The 26126-nt window shown below is 46.8% G+C and overlaps 1 protein-coding gene across 1 annotated transcript in view; it reads left to right on the top strand.

The window, feature by feature from the left end:
- The first annotated feature begins 260 nt into the window (after window positions 1-260).
- C7H16orf72 (chromosome 7 C16orf72 homolog) overlaps window positions 261-26126 on the top strand; it is a 36200-nt gene continuing 10334 nt past the window's right edge. The window contains exons 1-3 of the mRNA XM_040439355.1: window positions 261-727; window positions 1183-1263; window positions 14092-14367. Of these exons, the coding sequence (XP_040295289.1) occupies window positions 532-727; window positions 1183-1263; window positions 14092-14367 (553 nt within the window). The 5' untranslated portion in view covers window positions 261-531. The remainder of the gene's footprint in view (window positions 728-1182; window positions 1264-14091; window positions 14368-26126) is intronic.

Below are 26126 nucleotides of genomic sequence, written 5' to 3'. Positions count from 1 at the left end.
TCAGCACAACCACAGCAAAGAGGAGGAAGACAAGTGCTACTGCCCCACTGACTGCCATCCACAGCCACTGAGATTCACGCACATGCGCAGTGCACACGTTCTGCCTTCATGTAGCCAAGCTTGTCTGAAGCTTTCCACCCTTTGTGACGTGGTTAGACGTACGGCGGTATCAACCAATCAAAACAACGTCCTGGAGTTCAAAGCGCCTGCTCTACCAATGGTGTGGAGGGAAGACGCCAGGGGGCGGTCTTCTCGTACTAGCAGGTTTTTGCCGAGCTTACACTTAGTGTCAGGTCAGCGGCGTCACAGGTTCAGTTTGTTTGGAGTCAGCACGGAGGAACTATGGGGGTGAGGTAGCCGGCGGGGCGCTGTGGTCTCTCGTTGTCGCTACCTGTTGTGCGCGGCACGGACTTCTTCTTTTTAGGAGCCCGGCGACGGCAGACGTAAAAGGGCGTCAGCCGAGCACTAACTGCTAACCACCCTACCCCCCCGGAGGAGGTGGAGAACGACAGGCCCGGGGGACGGTATAAGATGGAGGACAAGAAAGAGGAGGGCGAGGCGGAAATCCAGGAACACGGACCCGAATACTGGTTTACCAAATGGGAGCGCCAGTGTCTAGCGGAGGCCGAGCAGGAGGAGCAGCCCGAGGCCGACGCCGAGGACGGGCAGCACAAGCTGTGGCATCTGTTCCAGAACTCGGCCACCGCCGTGGCGCAGCTCTACAAAGGTCAGTCCTAGGGGAGGCCGGGGCCTGCTAGAGCTCCTCGGAGGCCGGGGCGGGGAGTTCCGCAGCAACGGAGGCGAAAGTAAGATGGCGGACGGCTTTACCTCAGCGCTGGCCCGGGGTAGTTCCGTGCTGCCCCTCCCGCCTGCTCTCCCCGGGGGACGCGGAGAGCGGCTGGCTGCACCCCGGGAGGCGGCCTGTGCTCCTGGCCTGACAGCTGTGTGCGCCCCGGCGTAACCCCTTCCCTGCCGGAACCGAGGGCTTGATTACAAAATGGCGTTGGCTATTGTGAGGAACAGCTCCGTCCTGCGGCCGCCCGGCGGCGCTGCATGCTTCCCCGATCACCGCTGTTATGTCACTGGAACCGACCGGCTGATCAAAATGGCCGCCCGCCCCGTGTGATGAATGTGCGCCTCTGTGATCCGCATTGACATCGGCCTCTCTGTTTTCCTTTCCAGATCGCGTGTGTCAGCAGCAGGGGCAGCCTCTGTGGGCCACCTTCCAGAATGCCGCGACAGCTGTCACCAATCTATATAAAGGTAGGGCTGGAGCTGTCACCTGGCATCTCCGAGTGGAGGCCGTGCCAGCCTGTGTGGTTGGCAAACAGGACCGGTCCAGTGAGGGCTCCTGACTCTGCCACTAGGGGCGCTCTGCATGTAAACAAGCTGAACGGCCTACCCCCCCATCTGTGGCCCTGCCACAATGTATCTACTGAGAATGGAAGGAGTTGAAGGGGATCTGTCCTCTGATGACATGTGACCACACCTTTGTTAGCCTCATCTGTGCTCTCAAAGTCCTGAAAAATGCACTTAATTCGGTATGCAGATGAGGCCCAAAGGGCCCGGCAGACCCCAGGCCCAGCTCTTCACCCCTCCTTGGGTTTCCACCCCACCCCTCTTAGACACCACTGTTCCCCTTCAGCTCCACCTGCGAGATCAGCCGGTGTCTCACCAAAAACCTGCTCAGGCGTAGAGCGTCAATCTGCCCGCACAGCGCCTTTTCTGCAGTGGGTCTAGTGCAACCGCATGTGCATACCAAATAAAGTGCATTTTCTGGATTTTGAAAGAATGGATAGAGCTACCAGAGGTGTCAGGCGGATGTACTTTGTGCTGGCGTTACATATAGTGGAAGTAGCTGACAGATTCCCTATAAAACGCACTATATTTTCCGGTTCGGACCTCCTCTGCTCCAGGTCTGCACCTTCAGGCCTGGCTTTAAGTCACCTGCCCGTATAGTGCTGAGGCCAGGAACTGGCTGCAGCAGTCAATGTGCTATATGGAAAGGGGATCGGAGCGGTGGAGGTTTGGAATGGCAATTGTAACCTTTTTACTTAACGCTTTCCCTGCCATTTAGACATTTTTATTTCAACACTGCGCTCTGATAAATGCACTTTATGACCGTTGTCCAGTCGTGATTAATGACTTTAACCGCTAAGCTCGGGCGCTTCCTTGTGACCCTCTCCGGCCAGTCACCTGTCTGATCCGCCATAGACTAGACCTTGTACTGTGACCCCCTGGTTGCGGTGTGGGAGGGGACACTATTTTATGTCTTAGACGTCAATGTAACAAGAGTCTGTTCTTCAGTGTTATCCTGGAGTGGTCTTTCTCAATGGCTTTCCACTTGCCTTTTTAAGATTCTGCCGGTTAAGCTATTTTCACACCTGTGCAAAAGCTAACCGACGGAGGAGAGCTGCCGGGGTTCACCATATCTGGGCTAGCCGTTCACTGCCATGTCCTATTGACTAATGGGATTCCGCCCGACAAACTGGTGCCCGCACTTGTTTTGGTCCTGCCAAAACCTGTCACTCATGCCGGATACTGACCAAATCCCTGACAGGTCCCATTGTAGTCAATGAGCTCCGGCATTGCATGGCCCTGTCCGGCTAGGCCGGATGTGGTGAACTCCGGCAGGCTGTTCCTCTGCTGGATAGCTTTAGTGTGTGTGTGTGTGTGAGAGTAGCCTTACTCCTTAACCACAGGCCACAAACTGCTGCCAGTGTTCACCATTACCGGGAGGTGGTAGTCCTCTAATGGTTACTTGTTCTGTGGCACTCAGTGGTCAGGTCACAGCACGTTACTATGTAGCCACAGCCTCTCATTCGCCCATATGACCTTTTGGCATCTGGTCGGTATACAGTGCCGTACATCGGAGGTGGTGTTCAGCTAATTCTCCTGGCACATACTGTACCTCCCATGGTAGGCTGTAACGCTGTGTGAACGGAGCCTAAGGGCTTGTTTATGTTGCCTGATACTCGGGGATCTGGAATGAACTGACTGTTCTTGATTACTGCCAGTACTTGCACATCCCCTTAGGATCGTTGTGTGCCAGGAGGACATCCCCGCTTAGTGGTGTGCTGCCCACGTGAAGGATCTGATCACTGAGTGATCGGCAGCAGTTTTACATGGCCAGTATTCAAGAACGAGCGTTCCTGGGACTTTCTCCCCCACAGTTGTCTGTGTGAAAGGGATCTAGGTCTTGTGTATGTTCGGATGCACCTGACACAGTTGGGCCTGTCTTGCTGTTTACTCTGGTATTCCTGACCTTGCACATTACACAAATTACATGACGGGACATACCTGACACATAGCTGCTGGAAAGATGGTCGGGTAAGGAACGCTTTCCACTGTCGGCGGCGGCCGGGTGCTCTGGACATATCTGGCTTTAGATATTTGGGGATTGCTGGGGCCCTCTGGTAGCAGAGTATTGCACATGATTGGGAAGTCCTCCCCAGTAAGGACTGGTTTTCTTATCAAGATTATCTACAACTTGTCCGTGAACACTTTTTGCTGAAATAGATTTTTCCTGCGGACAGTAAAGGTATGTCCATGTCCACACAGGGTGCAAAGTCTGCATGACATGTGGTTTTTGCCACGGAAATGGCTTTGTATTTCATCTTCTCCATTGTGAACAGTGAATTCTTCAGTGGGAAGCAGCAACGTAGATTCAGTTCCGCACCAGTCAATTTATGCTGCACACTTTATTTTGTTTTTAAATTTGTATTTGCATTATGTGGGTGATTCTTATAGTTTAGTCCATTTTTCTGGTGCTGTAAAACGCCATGTGTGGACGTACAGCAGTCTTTACTGATTTTGATTGGCTTCAATGGGACCTATCAATTGTTCAAGGGGTTGTTCCCACCCACAACATAACTGGCTGACTGGTTAAAACAAACATAAAATTATCATTGGGACTTGCGTGATGTTGCAAATGATTGGCCGAATCCAGCTGGTCATGCGTTCAGCCGGCCACCTCCCAAATATTTAAAGGGGGTTCTGAATTTTTATTTATTTTTTTAACTGATGATGTATCCTCTGGATAGATCGTCTGATTGGCGGGGATCTGACACCCGGGACCCCCGCCGTTCAGCTGTTTGAGAAGGCAGTGGCGCGTCCTTCTCACTGTTTACCGCAGGCCCAGTGACGTCACGACTAGTATCAATGGGCGGGGCTAAGCTCTGTTCATTTTAATGGAGCTTAGCCCCGCCCAGGCCATTGATACTAGTCGTGATGTCGCTGGGCCTGCGGTAAACAGTGAGAAGGAGGCGCCACTGCCTTCTCAAACAGCTGATCGGCGGGGGTCCCGGGTGTCGGACCCCCGCCGATCAGATGCTGATGATCTATCCAGAGGATAGATCAACGGTTTAAACAAAGTGCAGAACCCATTTAAGTTTTATCCAATGTTTACGGCCACCGCAATACATTTGAGATGAGGCCGTTGGCATTGTGTTGGGCTTCCAGGGCTGTGGAGTCGGTAGATAAATGCTCCAACTCCGACGACTCAGTTTTTGGTACTTCCGACTCCTCTGTATTTAATATGCAAATGTATTTTCTACATTCCTTGAAGGAAAGAAAGGCAACATACATGTCATTACCACAGAACTACTGGCTAGGAAGCCGCTGCCTTCTCCTTTGTGTGCTGATCTTCTGCTGAAGATCGGGCAGTGGGAGGATCCAGGAAGGGGCCTTTATTGTAAAACATGATTTCCCTAGTAGAATCCCATAGTCATGTTTAAAGGGTTTCTGTCACCCCACAAAACTCATTTTTTTTTTTTTTTTTGGATAGTTAGATTCCTCATAGCGCGATATAGGAGAATATAATAGTCTTACTTACTTTCATGCGGCCGATTCTTTATAAAACGAAGTTTTATAATATGTAAATGAGGGCTCTACCAGCAAGTAGGGCGTCTACTTGCTGGTAGCCGCAGCAGAAAACCGCCCCCTCGCCGTGTTGATTGACAGGGCCAGCCGTGATCTCCTCCTCCGGCCGGCCCTGTCAGTAATTCAAAAATCGCGCGCCTCTGGTCATTCGGCGCAGGCGCTCTGAGATGAGGAGGCTCGTCTCCTCAGCACTCCCTCAGTGCGCCTGCGCCGATGACGTCTTCTCTTTCAGTGATGTCATCGGCGCAGGCGCACTGAGGGAGTGCTGAGGAGACGAGCCTCCTCATCTCAGAGCGCCTGCGCCGAATGACCAGAGGCGCGCGATTTTTGAATTACTGACAGGGCCGGCCGGAGGAGGAGATCACGGCTGGCCCTGTCAATCAACACGGCGAGGGGGCGGTTTTCTGCTGCGGCTACCAGCAAGTAGACGCCCTACTTGCTGGTAGAGCCCTCATTTACATATTATAAAACTTCGTTTTATAAAGAATCGGCCGCATGAAAGTAAGTAAGACTATTATATTCTCCTATATCGCGCTATGAGGAATTTAACTATCCAAAAAAAAAAAATGAGTTTTGTGGGGTGACAGAAACCCTTTAAGCTAACAATCTGAGTTTACAAGTTTTTATAGCCTTAGCTGAATGACAGCAGTTTTTCAAATGGTTTTCAGCTTCAGTCTTGAGCTATTGACTACCCATTCCCTTCACTTAGACAAGTGTCTCTAGTCCTGCGAAAAACATATTTACTTAATCAGTTATCAGTGAGAGGCTCGGTTACCCATGGGCGTTGTGTTCCGCTGTTACAGGGAACGCAACACAATGGAAAGTATAGGTATTGCCGCTCCTTAACTGTGCGTTGCGTGCCATATAGTGAAGCATATGAAAAGCATGCTTCTTCACGGTCACTAACGTGTTCGTTTTGCGGTAACGTGACGCACTGCATGCATTGGCCTTTATTCTTACAGTAGAGAAGTACCGTATTTTTTTGCAAAAGTGGGGGGGGAAATAGCAGTGCGTCTTATGGGGCGAATGCTGCGACCGTCCGGTGAATAGGCTGAGAAGGAGGAGGGGCTGACACCGGGCCCCGCTCACTGTAGTATACGGTAATCATATCTAACTTGTGGGTATTGTTAAAGTATTCCAATCATCTTAAATCTAGCGCTGTACTACTTACTACTAACTTCTTGGCAGTCAGGAGGCCGGGTGGGCGCTCGTAGCGTAGCTCACTACGTCACGCGCCTGTTCCGCCCACTTTATGACTGAAGCAGGCACCGGGCCCCGCTGCCATTACAGAAACAGATGCCGACCCCAATTACTACACAGGGACACTGTTATGGGGGGGGGGATCTGTGGATGACACATAAGATGCTATATATGTGTCATCTACAGATGCCCCCATAACAGTGCAATCCACAGACCACCATTAGTTCAAAAGCACACCTTTTAGGTTCAAAATTTTTTTTTCTTCTTATTTTCCTCCTCAAAAACCTAGGTGCAAAAAAACCTTGGCAAGCAACCCCCACCCACTTGGCCGGGCCTGCACTCGCTCCCTATAAGATATGGGCAGGTGCGTCTTATAGGGCGAAAAATACGGTAATTAATTATAACTTTTTGTGAATTGGGACATTTAAACTTCTTTTTTTTTTTTTTTTTTTTTTTTTATTCCAATTTAAATCGAGTCGGTTCATTTTTTGCCGACTCCAGGTACCCAAAATTGCCTCTGACTCCACAGCCCTGTGGGCTTCTGTGACATTTCTAGTGGGGGCCACAGACAGCTGGCCATGTAAGGCTGTTTCCTTTACTCTTAGACTGATGGTGGGCTGCACCTCACTGCTACAGTTTTTGGCCACCTTGTATGACAAATTGGAGGTCTCGGAGGCTAGAACGTTCACTTAAGATATTTGACATATCTGTCTTTGCTCAGAATTAACAGGGTTTTCTGGGATCTTTATATTAAAGGAGCTGGGCTCCTTTGTTGGAAACATCTGGTGGAAGCGGTGACCATGCCTCTTGCATCGTGTGACCATTTATCATGATATAAAGGGAGCTGGTCAGTGATTGGCTGCGCACAATGTTAAAGTGGATGAGCGCGGTGGAGCATTGCAGGGAGGAGGACTGGTGGGGAGTGCAGGCCCGGCCAAGTGGGTGGGGGTTGCTTGCCAAAACCCCTCCATTCTTGCACAACCCCTTTAGTGGCCTATCCTCAGATAGATCCTCAATATGAGATTGTGAGGGTCTGACTCCCTGAAACAGCTGATCAGCGGGGGTGCTGGAAGCCATTGCACTCACTAGCACTCCGGTGAGCGAGGGGGCTTTCTCGCAGCGTACCCTGAGCAGCTCCGTCCACTTGATGGCTTCTATGCTTGGTATTGCAGTGCAGCCCATTTCCATGAGCACACTTAAAGGGGTTCTGCAGTTTGTGTAAACTGATGATCTATCCTCTGGATAGATCATCAGCATCTGATCGGCGGGGGTCCGACACCCGGGACCCCTGTCGATCAGCTGTTTGAGAAGGCAGCACTGCAGCCTTCTGTTTACCGCAGGCCCAGTGACGTCATGACTAGTATCAATTGCCTGGGCGGGGCTGAGCTCTGTTCACTTGAATGGAGCTTAGCCCCGCCCAGGCCAGTTGATCGGCAGGGATCCCGGGTGTCGGACCCCCGCCGATCAGATGCTGATCTATCCAGAGGATAGATCATCAGTTTACACAAACTGCAGAAACCCTTTAACTCTTCAATAACTGGTCTAAACTGATTCTCAAATCTGAAGCAAGCAGTGTCCTCTATATTTGAAATGAACTGATAAGCGGATGTGGATGAATGTGCAGTAGACCAGGTCTCCTGTCGGTAAGCTGCTAGTGAGGCATGATCCATCGTTCTGGATGTGATTGTGTTACTATGACTTATCAGTGTGGACGAAGCTCTTTGGCTTTGTTGCCGTTCTATCAAGATTTTATCCCCTTTTGATGGTGAGGAGTTAAAAGCAGTTCTTTAGTGTTATCTGTCAGAAGGTGCTCAGGTTCTGAATGGCAGAATTGTCTAAAAGAACATGCATCTACCTGGTTAGAGGTTGCCTACTTTGCAGGATATTGGGCTGAACTGCATGGACGCCCCCCCCCCCCTTCTAAACTGTTACCATGTTCGTTAAAGAGGAGCTGTCCCCTCTCCTGACATGTCTGTTTTTAATATGTTCATACATTCCCCTTGTAATAACAGTTCTGGAGCATCTGTTCTTATGGCTCTGTTGTGCCATTCCTTATTCCTACTAGAAGTTATGAATGAATTGCTAGCAGTCTGCAGTAATGGTACAGAGGGGAGGTAACCAGTTGGGGGTGTGTACCTGCACAGACTCACTCTACCCAGTCAGTGTTGCAATTGTCAGACTGTGCAGGTACACCTCCCCCAACTGGGTAACACCCCTCTGTACCCTTACAGCAGACTGCTAGCAATTCATCATAACTTCTGGTAGAAATAATAAAGGAACGGCACAACATAGTCATAAGAATAGTTGTTCCAGAATTATTACATGAAGCTATTAAAACAGCATGTCAGGAGTGGTGACAGGTCCCCCTTAAATGGGTTGTCTGCAGAGGCTGCGGTAACATCTGTACAAGCGTCAGACACCTGTACAGGCAATTTCTACACTTGAGAATTTCTTCGGTCTGAAGAGTGGCTCAGCTTGTAAAGTCTGTTCATTCCCTGCTGCCCGCACTATCAACCCTAGCATGGGCAGCAGCAAATGTAAAGACCTGTGCTTCCGATCACTGTCTGAAGCCAAGTTTCTAGAACCTCTAGCATCTGAGTGAAATCTATTTAACTCCCTAGATGCATCAGTCAATAGCGACTGCGGCATCTTAACATTTGGATTGACATGGCTGTATGTCTTTTAAACTGTGCAGGAAGCATGGCCAATAGACTGGTACAGTGAGGCTGTAATGCAGTGGTATGAAGGGAAGGTAACCGCTATAAACTTGGTGAACATGAGGGTGGAGCATTATGGGTGACAGGGCTTCTAAAGCCAGAATTTATAAAGCCGCCATAGCTGGCGGTGGATCTGCCGAAGTTATGAAGTGTCGAAGGCCTCTCCATAACTTCGGCACATCCAGCCCCAGTTCTAAATGTAAGCCGGCCTCCGCCTAAACCAGGCATAGAAAATGATGAATCAAACAGGCCTACTGCCCCCCCCAATGTCACACCAACAATTTTAGACCTGGCGTGAGTGGGGAGAAGTCACAGATAGTGGCGCATCTAACCATTGTGCTGCCATCTGCGCCTGAAATACGCTTAACTTAGGCTTATTTCAGATTGGTAAATGACCCCCACATTTTTTAACTGAGCTTGGTTGATACTTAACTTTGGCCCAGATTTCCCAATTCTGTGTGAATGGAAGTGGCTAGACACTACTGCGGACAGGAGCGGTCTGATAACCTTCTGCTAGGGCAGGGTGCACCTACCTGAGTAGTCTGGCCACACCTGATGTGTGTGTGCACTGATGGCGAGGGACATAATAACTCTGCTTGCATGTCCACATGCTCTTAGGCTGACAGGCTTCACCACCTCCAGCCGTTATAACACTAACTTCCAGCACGCTTTATTCACTTATGTGGGAGTTCTCAGAACAGCTGAACAAGTTGTTACATGTTGGGGGTTGTAGTTGCAGCTGGAGTACCAGAGGTTGCCGACCCCTGGAATAGTGAGACCTTTACAGCTGATGCCTATATTTGTTCCTGATGTGATTGCCATATCCCAGAACGCATTTCATAGAAATCCACATCGCAGTACCATGCACTTTTACATATTACTTTTCTTAAAAAAGCAGCATGTTCTAGGGAAAAAAAACTGCTTTGTGTGACTTTATTTTTTATTTTTTTTGTGGATTTTCCTTGTTAAATCTGCATGCAAACTGTCAACAAATGTCACATTATAGACACTACAGACAGAATCTGCAAATATGAGGGGGTGCGTGAGGTCAACGAATCAGCGTTATCGGATTAGCTTGTTAACCTGACCCTTGTCTTAAAATTATGTGGGTATCGGATTCAGCTATGACTAGCACTAATAAGTACAGGCAGAACATAAGTAAGGTACTCGGATATTATGGATTTTCTATAGCACCATGTTTTCTGTACTGCTCTACAGTGTAATAGAAGTAATAACTTACAGGCACGTGCACATAGAAATCACTGGGGATCTGGGGGCAACGCAGTCTGGTGATGAGGACCCCTTTAAAATCACTGAGCTGTCACAGCACGAGCTGGCTGCAGAAGATCTAGAGTCCCGAATTCATGGGCTCCTTGCTCCCCCCCCTTCCCGCTGGTGATTGACAGCTCTCTTCCTAATGCTCCTGTGCACAGCCATAAGTGTTTTGTGGCTGCAAAACATGGATACCAGAAACGTCCTATCTTTTTCAGCTAAATAAAGAGTAGGGCATGGCTGCGGCACGGACTTGTGGGTGTGCTGTTTGTATCTTTTGCGGCCCCAGTGAGATGAATGGATCTGCATCCAATCCCCTTAAGATGCGGACAAGCTACGGCAGTGTGCATGAGTCCTAAGAGTTGGGGGCTCATGATGAATATTGGGGCTCCTGAGCACGTGCACTGCATTGAGCAGACTCCAGCATTAGGCAAGGAGCACACATTGTGTGGTCAAGGATCATTATGTAGCACTGCAACCAAAGAACTGAATGGGGTTGCAGTGCTATATCTAAGTTGTCACAAACAATACATCTGTGTCAGACCTTTTAATTCTACGGTCACTGCAACTTGTGTGTTGTGCTGCAACTCCGTTCAGCGTTGTCTTCAATGTTCACATGGATTTTAAGAAAATTATTAGGACACTTGTATTGACCCCCAGTCTTCATCGGGATCTGTTTCTGGTTCCCTCAGATAGGACAGCATAAAACTGGTGACATTGTCTTCAAGATTTGCAAGTAACTGTAGCAGAAGAATAATGGTGTACAGGCATATGGCAATAGTGAAAGCACTGGATTATCAGTAATAGTTCTGTTGCCCATCCTGCTGCTCTAATGTAAATTTACGTTGGTGGGGGTTTAAAATTGGTCACAAGCGCAGTGGGTGCCATGGCCACCAGGTGCTTGCCGTTTTAAACGGCAGACACATCCGGGGCTAATGTATGTGATTAATGTAGTTTGCATAGATTTAACCCCTCAGTTACTGTAGTCAATTGTGACAACTGCATCTGAGGTCAAAAACTAGGATGTGCGCCGCAGCCTCTACTCCTGAGTGATACGAGGCTGCCGCTTGTTAGTTCCCATGGAGAAGCCTGCTTGTGGCAAGGCTCCATAGGAACACAGTGTAATCCTCAGACCCCAATGCTTTAGCTTGTTGATTGCTTGTTAACGTTCCCTAGGGAAACTCTTAAAAAAAAAATAAGAAAATTATATATATATATATATATATATATATATATATATATACACACATGCCCCCCCCCCCCCCCTCCCACCCACCTTTACCCAAAATAGCAGTAAAATACATAAGCAATTAAAAAAAATAAACATTATGGGCATTGCCCGTACTATTAAAATATAAAAATGCTCCCGGGTCCGCACAGCCGCACCTCAAAAGATAAAACCTGTCTTATAAATTGTTGCATCTTCGTTGAAGTCATTGGGGTGCACGCTGATGCATCGTGTGTTTTGCGGTCCGGAAAATTGAGTCATGTTATTGGATCCATGCACTTTTTATGGATCGGATATAGGGTTGGGCAATATAAAAAAAATATTCCCACAATATTAAGAAATTTATAGCAATAACTAGAGAGAGATAACCCATACCCATCCAACAAGGAAACATTATACTGTATGGCACTTATCCTCTCCTTGGGACTCCTGTGTATTCTCCTTGGGTCTTGCACATCCCCCATCTATGTGCACTACTGAGAAGTAATTGTGGGATAGCGGTCTTGCGTCATTATATCATGTGTGTATATATACCGCTGCTTATGGCACCACTATTCTATTATTTGGACTCCATAGCAACTACAACAGCTAGTGCTCCACCACAGTGCACTCCCTCTTTAGCCTGACAGGGTATCCTCTTCAGTGAAACTACAAGTCCCAGCTAAACCGTCCAGTACAGCCTCAAACCAGAGGGCATACGGACCGAACACTACGCCCAGTCATACTTTACTATGCTTCTCGTACACCACTTCTGAGGGAGCGGGAGGGCGGTGTCTGCTCCAGTGTGCTGCTCCCATATGACGCCCCTTGTCACAAGCTAGGGAGACTTCAGCATCCACTGTTGGCCTAGTGGGTTGGGGATGTTGTTTATAAGGCGCATGGCACATGCTCAGATGATGGCACTGCTTTATGGAGTGTATCTGCACCCGTTTTGTCTGACTGCCCCTATGATGTCGTTAAAATACTGCGGTATTTCCGAAACTGATATCACTTCTGTTAGATCAGCAATGCTGACAGTCCCAGGCCTGTAAACTTCAGGACGAATTGTCAGGTACGCACCTGCAGCCAATCGCTAGCCTCAGAGTTGTGTCCAAGCGGCATGTCACTGCTGGTTCATGTGCTTCTTGGGGACAAGTCGCCAGTGATTGGCGACAGCTCCACACGTGACTCCCGCTCATAAGTTTACAGGTCTGGGACCAGTAGCAGCATCGAAGTGCACTTTAGCTCTGGCATCAAGTAGCTGGGGCACATTCTGGTGCCAAATAGGTGTGCTAAAGCTGTAAAACACCATTTAAAGGGGTTCTGCACTTTGTTTAAACTGATCTATCCTCTGGATACATCAGCATCTGATCGGCGGGGGTCCGACACCTGGGACCCCTGACGATCAGCTGTTTGAGAAGGCAGCGGCGCTCCTGCCAAGCCACGGCCTTCTCACTGTTTACAGCAGGCCCAGTGACGTCACGACTAATATCAACTGGCCCGGGCGCAGCTAAGCTCCATTCAAGTGAACAGAGCTTAGCCGCACTCAGCCCACTGATGCTAGTCGTGACATCTGGGCCAGCGGTAAACAGTGAGAAGGCCGCGGCGCTGTTGGAGCGCCGCTGCCTTCTCAAACAGCTGATCGGCGGGGGTCCTGGGTGTCGGACCCCCGCCGATCAGATGCTGATGTATCCAGAGGATAGATCATCAGTTTAAACAAAGTGCAGAACCCCTTTAATGCTGTGATTTGTTTTCTCGAGCGCTTGATAACTGTGGGACATAGTCATGATACACTAGGAAAACCTCTGGTATCTCTGTAGGGCTGGCCTGTTTCTGATTTTACAGGGAAGGATTGATACCTTGTCTATTGGCTGGTGTGTACCCAGTGTTCGTCTTGCCGAGCTCTCGTGACTTTTGGTCCAGCCGCCAAACTGTTACAGAAAACTGTTTTGGGTAAGGGCTGAAAAAACTCCCCACCCCCACCTGGGCACACTTTGTGTCCCAGTTACTTTGGCAAGGTTTCAGCTTTGCAAGCTCACAACAGTGGTCTGTGTTAAAATGTGTGAAGTCGGCAGTTTTTCTGTGGATGAAGTAGTTGAGTAGATTAACAAATTGGGATTTGTTTTGCATAACTAAAATTGTTCAGTCCTTCTATGCCTTGTAAAAAGGGAACTGCAAATGGAAATTGATAGCGTTTAAAGGGGTTTCCAGGATCGTGCACGATTTGGTTATTATGTGTATATGTCTAAACGGCCTACGTGTGACTTGAGAATTCCTTTTTATTTTCCTGCTCCGGTGCCTCCCATCGGGTCGTACAGCAGTCTCGCAGTACATGTATCAATTTTGCCGGTAACGTACCAGGCTTTTCATCTCTCTGCTAAGGCCTGACTTCCACCAAGCACTGTGCCCAGTAAAGTCACCGGGATAGCTGGCTATGCTCCAGCACTGCCAGGGGCTGGTACTATGCAGACTTGCGCGGCCTATGGGACCCATAAGGCAGTGTGACAGGAAGTGGCATGGGGAGAATGCAGCATGTAAACAATATGGAGAGCAGCATCAGGGAGCCGCTGGAGGATGGTAAAAATGCGGGGAAAGCCATCAGGGCAGCCTTAGAACAAGGAGATTAGGTGATTGAGAAAGTAATTCTGATTTAATGTGAACCCAGATAACCCCCTTCAAGGTGTCCCTAAATAAGGGCGCAGAAAAGCGGATCACTTTTTTTTTTTTTCCCTTTTGCTGTTTGTATTCCATCTAAATGTATGAGAAATGTTTCTCTGCCTTCAAACTGTAATTTTCCCTCTGTTTGCATTTTAGAAAGCGTGGATACCCATCAGCGGACCTTTGATCTTGGAATTCATGTTGGCTATCAGCGGCGCAATAAGGATGTTTTAGCCTGGGTAAAAAAGCGTCGACGAACTATTCGTAGAGAGGATTTAATAAGCTTTCTATGTGGCAAAATTCCACCTCCACGAAACTCGCGTGCACCACCAAGACTAACTGTTGTATCTCCGAACCGAGCTTCACCTTCAGAAACTGACTCCTCTGTAGAGACTGATTTGCAGCCATTCCGAGAAGCGATAGCTCTCCATGGTAACTGTCAACTTCTGCTTATCTTATTATGCATCACATTCCATAAGGGGTATTCCTGTTTTTAAAGAGCAACTCAGTTTTCTAAAACCTCTTTAAAATGATCTAAATAGCCTAAAAATGATTTTTGTAATGTACTTTATTAATCAGTAATTCTAATCAAACAGACACCCAAATTTGTGGGTGCTATTGTGCCTTAAAAGTGAGATATCAGCTTTCACTGGGGCCGCAGATTACAGCTTCTGCCTGTGCTCCCCTCAAGCTTGGCTAAGTTCTGGCACAACGGTACCCTGCACAAGTGTGCTATGCAAGGATTGAGTGGAGCAGGCTCCTGCCTGAGCCCACTCAGCTCAGACTCTCTATAGCACATTACTACTACACCAATGTGCTGTAGAGCAGCGGCCCCCAACTGCCCAGCACTGGGCCACGGCAATACAGAGGAGCGCCAGGCGCATGCGCGCACGGCCGTACAGCAGGAAGGAAGGAGAGCGTTCCTTCCTTCCAACTGTGATGCCAGCCACTGCCACCAATGAAAAATGCTTGAAAAGGGCTAGTGAGGCAGGGATTGGTTAGGTCCCACTGCCCCACCAATGGAAATAAACATGACGGCCCGAGGGGGGTTGTCCGCATCCAATTTCAGCTAGTATCTGAGGGGGGCCCAGTGCCCATTAGACCCTAGTCAGTTTTGTGCAGCCAATTCAGGTATAGTTACCATGTCAGACTGAAATAAAGGCAGGGAGATATCAATGTAATAGTAAGGCATATTTCACACTGATTCTGCATAATGGTGAGTTGAGTCACATTTAAATAATAAATGTAATTGTCCTATAGTGTTATATATTTTAATATGCGCCTTGTGTTTTTGTTATGCACCTGAATCAGTCAGCGCCACCCCACCCGGTCCCTGGGAAAATTGTCTTGCATGAAACTGGTCCTTGGCGCAAAATAGGTTGGGGACCACTGCTGTAGAGTCTGAGCTGAGTGGGCTCAGGCAGGAGCCTGTTCCACTCAATCCTTGCATAGCACACTTGTGCGGGGAACTGTTGTGTTGTGCAGAATTTAGCTTTGCATGATGGGAGCACAGGCAGGAGCAGCGATCTGTGCTCCAGCCTGTGCAGCATTACCTGTAGCCCTCAGTGAAATCTGTACAGCACTCTACTAGGGGAGTGATTTTAAGATGCGATAGCACCTAGGGGTTTGGGTGCCTATTTGGTTAAGGCTACTTTCACACTCACGTTTTTACTGGATCTGGCAGGGTTCAGCAAAAAACGCTTCCGTTACTGATAATACAACCATCTGCATCCGTTCAGAACGGATCCAGTTGTATTATCTTTAACATATCAAACATGGATCCGCCATGAACTCCATTGAAAGTTAATGGGGGATGGATCTGTTTTCTGTTGTCAGAGAAAACTGATCCGTCCCCATTGACTTGCATTGTTGGTCATGACGGATCCGTCTTGCTCCGCATCCCAGGACGGAAAGCAAACCGCAGCTTGCGGAATGCATTTTGGAGCATTACGTTCAATTCAATTACGTTTTGTCCCCATTGACAATGAATGGGGACAAAACTGAAGCGTTTTTTTCCGGTATTGAGATCTGTCATAGGGAAAATATTAACGCTAGTGTGAAAGTAGCCTAAGAATTTTTTTTCTATTTAAAACATTTTAAAAGGTTTTAGAAAAGTTGGTTCACTTTAATTTATTTGTTTATATAATAGGAAATTATAAAAAAAATTCTAATATACATGTATTTAAAACTTTGCTTTCATACTTTTTTTTTTTTTTTTTTTTCTTATCAGGTTTATGGCCCCTTTTCTGTACAACTGAATGGTGTAGCCCTGTGATGGCTAACCTCCTGCACTCCAGCTGTGGTGAAACTACGATTCCCAGCATTCTCCATTCATAGAACAACGATGTTGGGAGTCGTAGTTTTGCCACAGCTGGAGTGCTGGAGGTTAGCCATCACAGGTTTAGCCCATGAAGTGAAGCATGGCATCAGTCATGTGACATCCCACTGACAGATTCAGTAATGGGTCAGCACATGGGACACTTTCATTGGATAACTACATAGGACTAGTCGGTGCTCCAGATGGCAACCAAAATGGTCGCCAATGTGACTTAGAATTGCAAAATGGCGACAAGACTTTGTAGTCTTGTCGCCATTTGTGCCTAGACCCCTCCACTGTTCTGCCTATTTAAGAAAATAAAGGCTTTCATCCAGCAGACACACGCTGCAGACGTCTGCCCCTCACACTACCCGACAGGGTGGGCGTGGCTTGGGCTCCTGCTTCCAGCAGTCTAGCAAGTTTGGAGTAGAGTCTCACCTCACCCTGATTGGCTAGTAACTTTCCCACCCATCGCTCACGTGGTCACCGCCCCTTCACGTGTATTCGCTGCTGCACGAACAACGCTTGTTTCTATTAGACAGTTGAGTCTCCTCCTGTGTCCTGCTCGCTGATTGGCTTGTGAGTGTGGTGGGCGGAAGCGTCGCCTGTGTGTTGTCCCGGCTGACGTGCACATAGCTCTTGAGAAGGGACCTGGTTATGTTATGTGCTGGGTGAGTGTTTGATGTGTGACAACTTTGCAAATAGTGGCCTACAGAGTGTATATTGTCGCTGACCAGTCCAGACAAACCTTTATCTTCAAAATGGAACTCCCTCCCTTTCCTCTTGCCACACTTCATCAAATTGAAGATGCCGGCTTGCTGTCAGTGCAGACGCTCATGCTTGCATCCAAAACCTGCAGTCCAGTGGTAAGCGCCATGCTTTATCTACACTGATACATTGTAACTGAACCTCAGCTGTAATAAGTAAGAGGTTAAGATAATTTTCAGCGTCCCAGTGGCTGACTGCAAGCAGAAAGTTTGAAAATAGTGAGGTAGTAACACAGTGAATTATACATACGCTGAAAACCCATCCTGGTGACAGAGCTATGGGTTTGGTGCTGTACTCCTGGTAAGGGCTCTTTCACACTTGCGTTGTTCTGTTCCGGCATAGAGTTCCGTCATCGGGGCTCTATGCCGGAAGAATCCTGATCAGGATTATCCTCATGCATTCTGAATGGAGAGAAATCCGTTCAGGATGTCTTCAGTTCCGGACCGGAACGTTTTTTGGCCGGAGAAAATACCGCAGCATGCTGCGCTTTTTGCTCCGGCCAAAAATCCTGAACATTTGCCGCAAGGCGGGATCCGGAATTAATGCCCATTGAAAGGCATTAATCCGGATCCGGCCTTAAGCTAAACGTCGTTTCGGTGCATTACCGGATCCGACGTTTAGCTTTTTCTGAATGGTTACCATGGCTGCAAGGACGCTAAAGTCCTGGCAGCCATGGTAAAGTGTAGTAGGGAGCGGGGGAGCAGTATACTTACCGTCCGTGCGGCTCCCGGGGCACTTCAGAGTGACGTCAGGGCGCCTCACGCGTATGGATGCGCATGGGGTGCTCTGACGTCATTCTGGAGCGCCCCGGGAGCCGTACGGACTGTAAGTATACTGCTCGCCCGCTCCCCACTACTACTATGGCAACCAGGACTTTAATAGCGTCCTGGCTGCCATAGTAACACTGAACGCATTTTGAAGACGGATCAGTCTTCAAATGCTTTCAGTTCACTTGCGGTGTTACGGATCCGGCGGGCACTTCCGGCAAATGGAGTACACGACGGATCCAGACAACGCAAGTGTGAAAGAGCCCTAAGAGGGGTTGTACCCCAGCTCCTCTTAGTGGCTAAAAGGTTGGAGAGGAGTACATGGCATCCATATCTAAATATGTGCTTTAGGGCTCATGCACACGACCGTATGTATTCTGCGGTCCACAAAAAAATACGTCTGACATCCGTGTGAATTCTGCGGAACGGAACAGCTAGCCCCTAATAGAACAGTACTATCCTTGTCCATAATTCTGCCAATAATGGGACATGTTCTATTTAAATATTTTTTTTTGCAAAACGGAAACTGAATGCACACGGAGTAACTTTTTTTTTTTTTTTGCAAGCAAGTTAAGTCGGTTTTGTCTGCAATTGCGTTCAGTTTTTTTCCGTGCGGGTGCAATGCGTTTTTCACGCGTGTGATAAAATACTGAAGGTTTACAAACTGCTCCTAGCAACCATCACTGAAAAACGTATCGCACCCGCACTTGCTTGCGGATGCAATGCGTTTTTCACACAGCCCCATCCACTTCTATGGGGGCCAGGGCTGCTTGAAAAACACAGAACTGATGCGTGAAAAACAACGCTCATGTACACAGACCCATTGAAATGAATGGGTCAGGATTCAGTGCGGGTGCGATGTGTTCATGTCACGCTTTGCACCCGCATGGAAAACTCGCTCGTGTGAAAGGGGCCTAACAGTTCTGCCTGTCTTTCGGTGATGTCATGTTAATAAAGTTAGATGTTTGAAACTTTTTTTTTAACACAGCACATACAGGGAAGGGGGGTGCAGTGACTGTATATTCTGTATCTCGGTAAACTCCCAGTCACCTGTTAGATCTGGACAGTTAACTGACATGTCGCGCTTGAATGTCACATGAGCGATACAATCTTTAGTCCCGTTCAGATCTTAAGTATGCATTTTGCAGGACTAAAATAGGCTGAACTATTTTTTTTCTTTCTGCGAGAAGCTAGTGTGCGAAATTTAAATTACATATGAAAATTGGATAGTTGCCTATTCTCTAAACAAATGTAATAATTAAAACCGAAATGCCTCTGAGTTAACATGCTGTTCACATTCGTCATTGCACAGCCTGCAAGAAAGCCTGTCTTGTAACATGGTGCAGGGCCTCTGGAAGGGGAAAATGCAGATGCACATGGCTGGTAGCCGTGTTTTGCGGATCTAAGATTAGCGTGCTGCAAAATGAATACGGTTGTGTGCATAACTTGGGTATCACAGCTGACAATGCATATCTGAGCAAAAACCCAAGCCATGAGGAAGAAGGAACAGCCTGTAGAGCCCAGAGACAGGATTGTGTGGAGGTACAAATCTGGAGAAGGGCACAAACACTGACAGTTCCCCAGAGCACAGTGGCCTCTATAATCCTAATGGGAATGTGTCATCAGAAAAGACGTTTTTGTTTTTAATCACTTTATTTAATCACTATATTTAATTCTGCACTTTGTACGTTGGGCATTAAAACATGTTAAGACTCCCGTCTTTTAAGCGTGGCTACATGGGCCAAAGACCCTAATGGACGAGCTGACCCCACCGACTTGTATGGGGGAAGTTGTCTAAGCATGCATTGTGATATCACTGATTGTGAATGGTGGGTTCTGTGTTATCTAAGAAGAGGTGTTACCTGTTTTAATTCTGCCTTTGTAACAAGATGGCTACTAAAAACTTACCTGTACAGGAATCATGATGTATTATTAGAGGTAGTGGCAGGTGTAAAAATTGCAGGATCATCTAAAAAAAATATATATTTTTTTAAATATAGCCATGGAAAAAAAAAATTCCTAAGATTATATTCAACCTAAAAATGTGATTTTAAACAATAGTTTTTTTTTTTTTTTTCTTTGATACATTCCCTTTTTAAATGGAAGAGGTTTGGAACAACCAGAACTCCTAAAGCTAGTAGCTGTTCCACCAAACTACCGTTTCGCTGAGCTCAAAAGATCCTGTGTGGAGAGGAGAGAAACTTCCAGAAGGTCAGCCATCACTGCAGCACTCCACCGATCTGGGCCAGAAAGAAGCCTCTCCTCAGTAAAAGACACATGGAAGTTTACAAAAGCACCTAATGGACTGTGCGAAACGGGCTTCTCTGGTCTGATAAACCAAGATTTAACTTTTTGGCCTCAATTCTAAGAGTCATGTTTGGAGGAAATCAGGCAGTGCCAATACCCTCCGTATAGTGAAGCATGGTGGTGGCCTGGGAGAGACCTGAAAATGTCAGAAACCCCAAATTCAGATGTTGCAAACCTTGTGGCATTATACCCAAGATCACTAGAGGCTGTAATCGCTGCCAAAGGGGCTTCAGCTAAGGCTAGTTTCACACCTGCATTAGACATCTATGGCAGAGAGTATCCTCCTGGAGATGTCTGTAATCGTCTGGACGAAAACTGTTGTACGCAGTGTTTTTGTCTGTCCTATTTGCTGGGTTACTGCCTGGTGTCCACCTGTCCCCATTATAGTGAATGGGGCCGGACAGCGATGTGGTAGCTTCCGGCAGTGCCGAATCCAGACATCTCCGACAGGCTGCTCCCTTGCCTTCATATACGGTAATGCAGGAAGGTTGAATGCTGGTGCTATTTTGTGTAACCAGAAAACCCCTTTAACCCTTTCACGTATTTGGACTTAACTGTACGTCCAAATTGCAAGTAACTTACTGCATTTGTACGTACAGTCACTAAAGTGTCACAGCTCCGGAGTCTCGACTCTCCCGGAGAGCAGAGACACCAGGGAAGCAGTCAAGGGACAAACCAGAGTGCCGGCAAACGCTCCAATTGGTTTGTCTGCAGAGAGCGCTTCATTGAGAGAAATGTCTGTTTCAGGTATGACTGCCCCCCAGAAGCCCCCTGCTGCAATGTCCTCTGTGCCGGATCTGATGGCAGCGGCTCAGGAATGGAGCCGCTGCCATGAGCAGAATGTGTCTGCTGTAACTTACAGCTGACCCTCTGCTGTTACGGCCGAAATTTGTGCTGGCGGTCAGCATCTGCCCGTGGCATCCATGGGGTTGAGAGGGTGCTCCCTTTCTTGCATATGGCTGTCATGGCAACCGGACGCCCTTACGTACGCGGCCGCGCTGGTCATGTACCTAAGGCTGATCAACCTTAGGGCTCATGCACACGATAGTATTTTGCGTTCAGTATACTGGCCGTTTTTTGAGTTCAGTATGCGGTACATATACTGAACCATTCATTTCAATGGTTCAGCAAAAAAAAAAACTGAAGTGTCTCCGTGTGCATTCTGTTTCAGTATTTCTGTACCATGAAAAGATAGAACATGTCCTATTCTTGTCTGCAAATCACGGTGCTTGGCTCCATTTAAGTCAATGGGTCCGCAAAAAAACGGAACACCTACGGAAATGCATCCGTATGTCTTCTGTATCCATTCCGATCTATTAAAAATGTTATGCCCAGCACAAATTATTTTTTTCTATGCAATTACTGTATATGGCATACGCAACAACGGATCCGTAAAAAATGGACCGCAAAACACTAAAAAAGCCATACGGTCGTGTGCATGAGCCCTTAGTGTAAGTGTAGCACTGTATAGCCATCAGGCCCACTGGATCGTAAAGATCAGATGGGTCTTGATAAATAAAGTGTAAAGAAAAAAAAAGGTAAAAAATTGTCTTTTCTCATCCGTTCATATCATAAAAAAAAAACACTTTGTATTGTAACGACCTGATCTATAAAAGTATCATTACTAATCCCACACTGTGAAGGCTGTAAAAAAACGACTGAATTGCTGGTTTTTGTCACCTCACGTCCACAAAGTGATCAAAAAGACGTGTACCCCAAAATAACAATAAAATCTCCAGCCCGTCCCGCAAAAAAAAGCATCCGGACAGCTACATTGGTGAGAAAATATAAATGTTAGGGACTTTACTATATATGGCGATGCAAAATATAATTTTCACACAAGTGATTTTATGCTGAAAAAGTAGTAAAAACAAACTACATAATACGGTTATAGCGATACCAAATTTAACACACAGAATAAAATGATCATATAATATTTACCACAAGAGGAACCCCATAAAAAATAACCGATAGAATTGGCATTTTTGCCCACTTCATCTACACAAAAAAATGGTATAAAAAGTGATCAAAAAGACATATGTACCCCAAAATGATACCAATAAAAACTACAGCCCATCCCGCAAAAAAAAGCCCTCACACCGCTACATTGGTGAGCAAATACAAATGTTATGGGCCCTAAACTAGTTTCAGCAAATTACATGTTAGAAAATCCTGATGCCGCTTTTACCCTTCTGAATGCTGCCGTGCCCGCAAACAGCGGTTTATGACCATGTATGAGGTGTTGCCGTATTCAGGAAAAAATGCATTACAAATTTTGGTGTGCATTTTCTCCTGTTCCCCCTTGCGAAAATGAAAAATTTGCGGCTAAAGCAACTTTATATTAGAAATAAAAGTAAATTTTTCATTTTCACAGCCATATGTTTCTAAATTCTATGAAATGCTTGTTAGGTCAAAGCATTCACTTCACCACTACATTTATTCCTTTAGGGGGGTAGTTTCTAAAATGTGGTCACTTTTTGGGTTTTCTTTCTAGGGGTACCTCAGGGTCTCTTCAAATGTGACATGGCACCTTGAAAACCATTCCAGCAAAATCTGCCCTCCAATAAATGGTTTCTGTCACCTGAAAAATGGGTATTAAGCTGGCTGACACTAGTGATGTGCTAATGTCAGCTGAACCTAACTATATTAGTGCCATCTCACTGCCTGAAGCCTTTATTGAGAAAAACAAACTTATATAATATGCTAATTGACCTCTGGGGGGGGGGGGGGGGTTGCACCTGCTCCTAGAGGCTCCGCTTGCCCACCTCTTTTCACTCCCTTCTTGTTTTGATTGCCAGTGCAGCGCTGCTCTCCTCCCGCCGGCCGTGTCTGCAGTGAGGAAGCCAGCAACCGCCGAGCGTCCTTCCCTCACTGCGCCTGCGCCAAATATTGAACGGCGCAAGATTTACACTGCAGACACGGCCGCCGGGAGGAGCGCAGCGTTGCCCCGGACCTGTCAATCAAAAGAAGGGCGTGAAAAGAGGTGGGCTAACTGAGCCTCTAAAATCAGATGCAACGCCTCGCCCCCCCTTCGTGCTCCTGGAGGCTAATTAGCATATTATAAAAGTTTGTTTTTCATAGTAAAGGCTTCACGCAGTGAGATGGCACGAATATAGTTATGTTCAGCTGACATTAGCACATCGCTAGTGTCAGCCAGCTTAATACCTATTTTTCAGGTGACAGTAACCCTTTAACAATATGGCGCTCCTTTCCCTCTGCACCCTGCCGTGCGCCCATAAAGCATGTAGGGTGTTTCTGTAAACTGCAGAGTAATAAATATCAGGGTAATGAATATTGAGCATTCTTTGTCTGTTAAAGGGGTTGTCCGGGTTCAGAGCTAAACCCGGACATACCCTTATTTTCACCCCAGCAGCAAAATCGCACAGGGCGGGGGCTGTTTTGTTTATCATAACACATGGCCAGGCGGAAACTTCTGCCAGGCAGTGTGTTTGGTGACGTCACCGGCTCTGATGGGTGGGCTTTAGCGCTTTCCTTGCCGTTTTACTGGCTAGGGCAGTGCTAAATCCCGCCCATCATTGCTGGTGACGTCACCGGGCTTCCTGACAGCCCTATGGAGAGCCCCGCTACGTCACCGAAATTCCTATAAATGCCTTTGCCCTGCACGATTTAGCGCAGGGCAAAGGAGAGCATCGAAGCATGAACTTCTGTGATGCTCAAGTCAGGGATGCTGCCTGGGTGAAAATGGAGGCATGTCCGGGTTCAGCTCTGAACCCAGACAACCCCTTTAACCCTTGCTGTATTACAGGAAAATTGGATTTAAATGGAAAATCTGCCCCAAAAAAATAAAAATTTCCCCTGCATTTTGCTTTAATTCTTGTGGAACACCTAAAGGGTTAATAAAGTTTGTTAAAATCAGTTTTGAATAACTTGAGGGGTGTAACTTCTAAAATGCGTCATTTATGGGTGGTTTCTACTATGTAAGTCCCACAAAGTGACTTCATAACTGAGATGGTCCTTAAAGAAAAAAAGTGGGTTTTTAAAAGATTTTTTTTAAATGTACTTCTAAGTCTTCTAACTTCCTAAAAAAATAAAATAAATGTCAATTACAAAATGATACTAACATAAAGTAGACATATGGGGAATGTAAAGTGATAAGTATTTTATGAAGTATCACTATCCGTCTTAAAAGCAAAGAAATTCTAATTTTCCAAAATTTCTGCAATTTTTTTTTTAATGCATAAAGGTAAAATGTATCAACTCAGATTTACCACTAACATAAAGTAATATGTGTCACGAGAAAGCAATCTCAGAATGGCTTGGATAAGTAAAAGCGTTCCAAAGTTATTACCACACATGTCGGATTTGAAGGGGTTAAAGGGGTCCTCTGGTAAAGCCACCCCTTTTCAGTATGCGCTGTGAGGTTATATGGACATCGTATAAGGGGATCTTTTGCTCAGGTTCCCTTCTGTACAAGGACTCGACCTATCCTTTTATCACAAGCAGAGCCGTTCATCTGAATGCCTGCCATGTAATACTGCATTACCTCTGCAGAGGCTGTGGCTTTTCCCTGATAAAATCAGCTGTTTTCTTGGAGCTTGACCACATTTTAAAATATGCTGCATCTGATGAGGTTGATTTTTTACTTAGAGAAATTAATGTTCAAGGGATTTAAAAAAATATATATACACCTGTCTGGAAGGAAGAGTAATCCAGTGAATGGTAGGGGCAGCATGCTTTATAAATTAGGCGTCTGTCTCATTAAATGGGTTGTCTCATCATAGACAATGGGAGCATATCGCTAGCTCCCACCGCTGGGACCCGCACCTATATCAACAACGGGGCCCTGCAAGTGAAGGGGGGGGGGGGCATGCACAGCCGCTCTCCATTCAATTTCTATGGGGCCGGCGAATATAGCCGAGCGCTGTCTCGGCTATTTCAGTCAGCCCCATAGAAATGAATGGCTGCGCATGCGTGGCACGCTCCCATTCACTTCTATGGGGAGCTGGCTTGGTAGTGGCCGGACCGGACTCCTCCAGCCACCACCTTGTGGGGCTCCGTTCTCGATATAGATGCGGGTCCCAGCTTTTAGGACAATGGGGGCATATCCTAGTGATATGCCCCCATTGTCCATGATGAGACCACCCCTTTAAGGAAAGGGGTATTATAAAGCTAATTTCAGGAAGTAATGGGGTAAAATATCAGTCTAAGGCCTAGTTCATACGATCGTTTTTTTTTGCCAGTGTACGGGCCGTTTTTTTGTGTTCCATTCATTTCAATGGTTCCGCATTAAAAATGGAATGTGTTCCGTAAGCATTCCGTTTCTGTATTTCCGTTGAAAGATAGAACAAGTCCTATTATTGCCCGCAAATCACGTTCCGTGGCTCCATTCAAGTCCAAAGGGTCTGCAAAAAAACGGAACGCATACGGAAATGCATCCGTATGTCTTCGTATCCGTTCCGTTTTTTCAGAACCATCTATTGAAAATGTTATGCCCAGCCCAATTTTTTCTATGTAATTACTGTATACTGTATATGCCATACGGAAGAACGGAAAAACAAAACGGAAACACAACGGAACTCAAAAACGGAACAATGGATCCGTGAAAAACGGACCTTAAAAACCTATAAAAGCCATACGTTCGTGTGAACTAGGGTACTTTCACACTTGCGGCAGAGGATTCTGTCATCTAAACTGCCTGCCGGACGCAAACTGATGCATTTGTGAGACTGATCCGGATGTGGATCCGTCTCACAAATGCATTGCATTACCGGATCCGTCTCTCCGGTGTCATCTGGAAAAAACGGATCCGGTATTAATTTTCTATATATTTTTTTTTCATCTTTAAAGGTCTGCGCAGGCCGGAAAGCCGGATCTTTTTTGCCGGAACCCTTAATGCTGGATCTGGCACTAATACACTTCAATGTAAATTAATGCCGGATCTGGCATTCCGGCAAGTGGTCAGTATTTTTGGCATGCTGCAGTATTTTCTCCGTCCAAAAAACGTAAGAGGACTGAACTGATGCATCCTGAACGGATTGCTCTCCATTCAGAATGCATTAGGATAAAACTGA

This window comes from Bufo bufo, chromosome 7 (assembly GCF_905171765.1).
Source record: "Bufo bufo chromosome 7, aBufBuf1.1, whole genome shotgun sequence".
NCBI classification, from domain to species: Eukaryota; Metazoa; Chordata; class Amphibia; order Anura; family Bufonidae; genus Bufo; species Bufo bufo.
The sequence above is the reverse complement of the archived record's forward strand: the minus strand, read 5'-3'. Positions and strand labels throughout refer to the sequence as shown.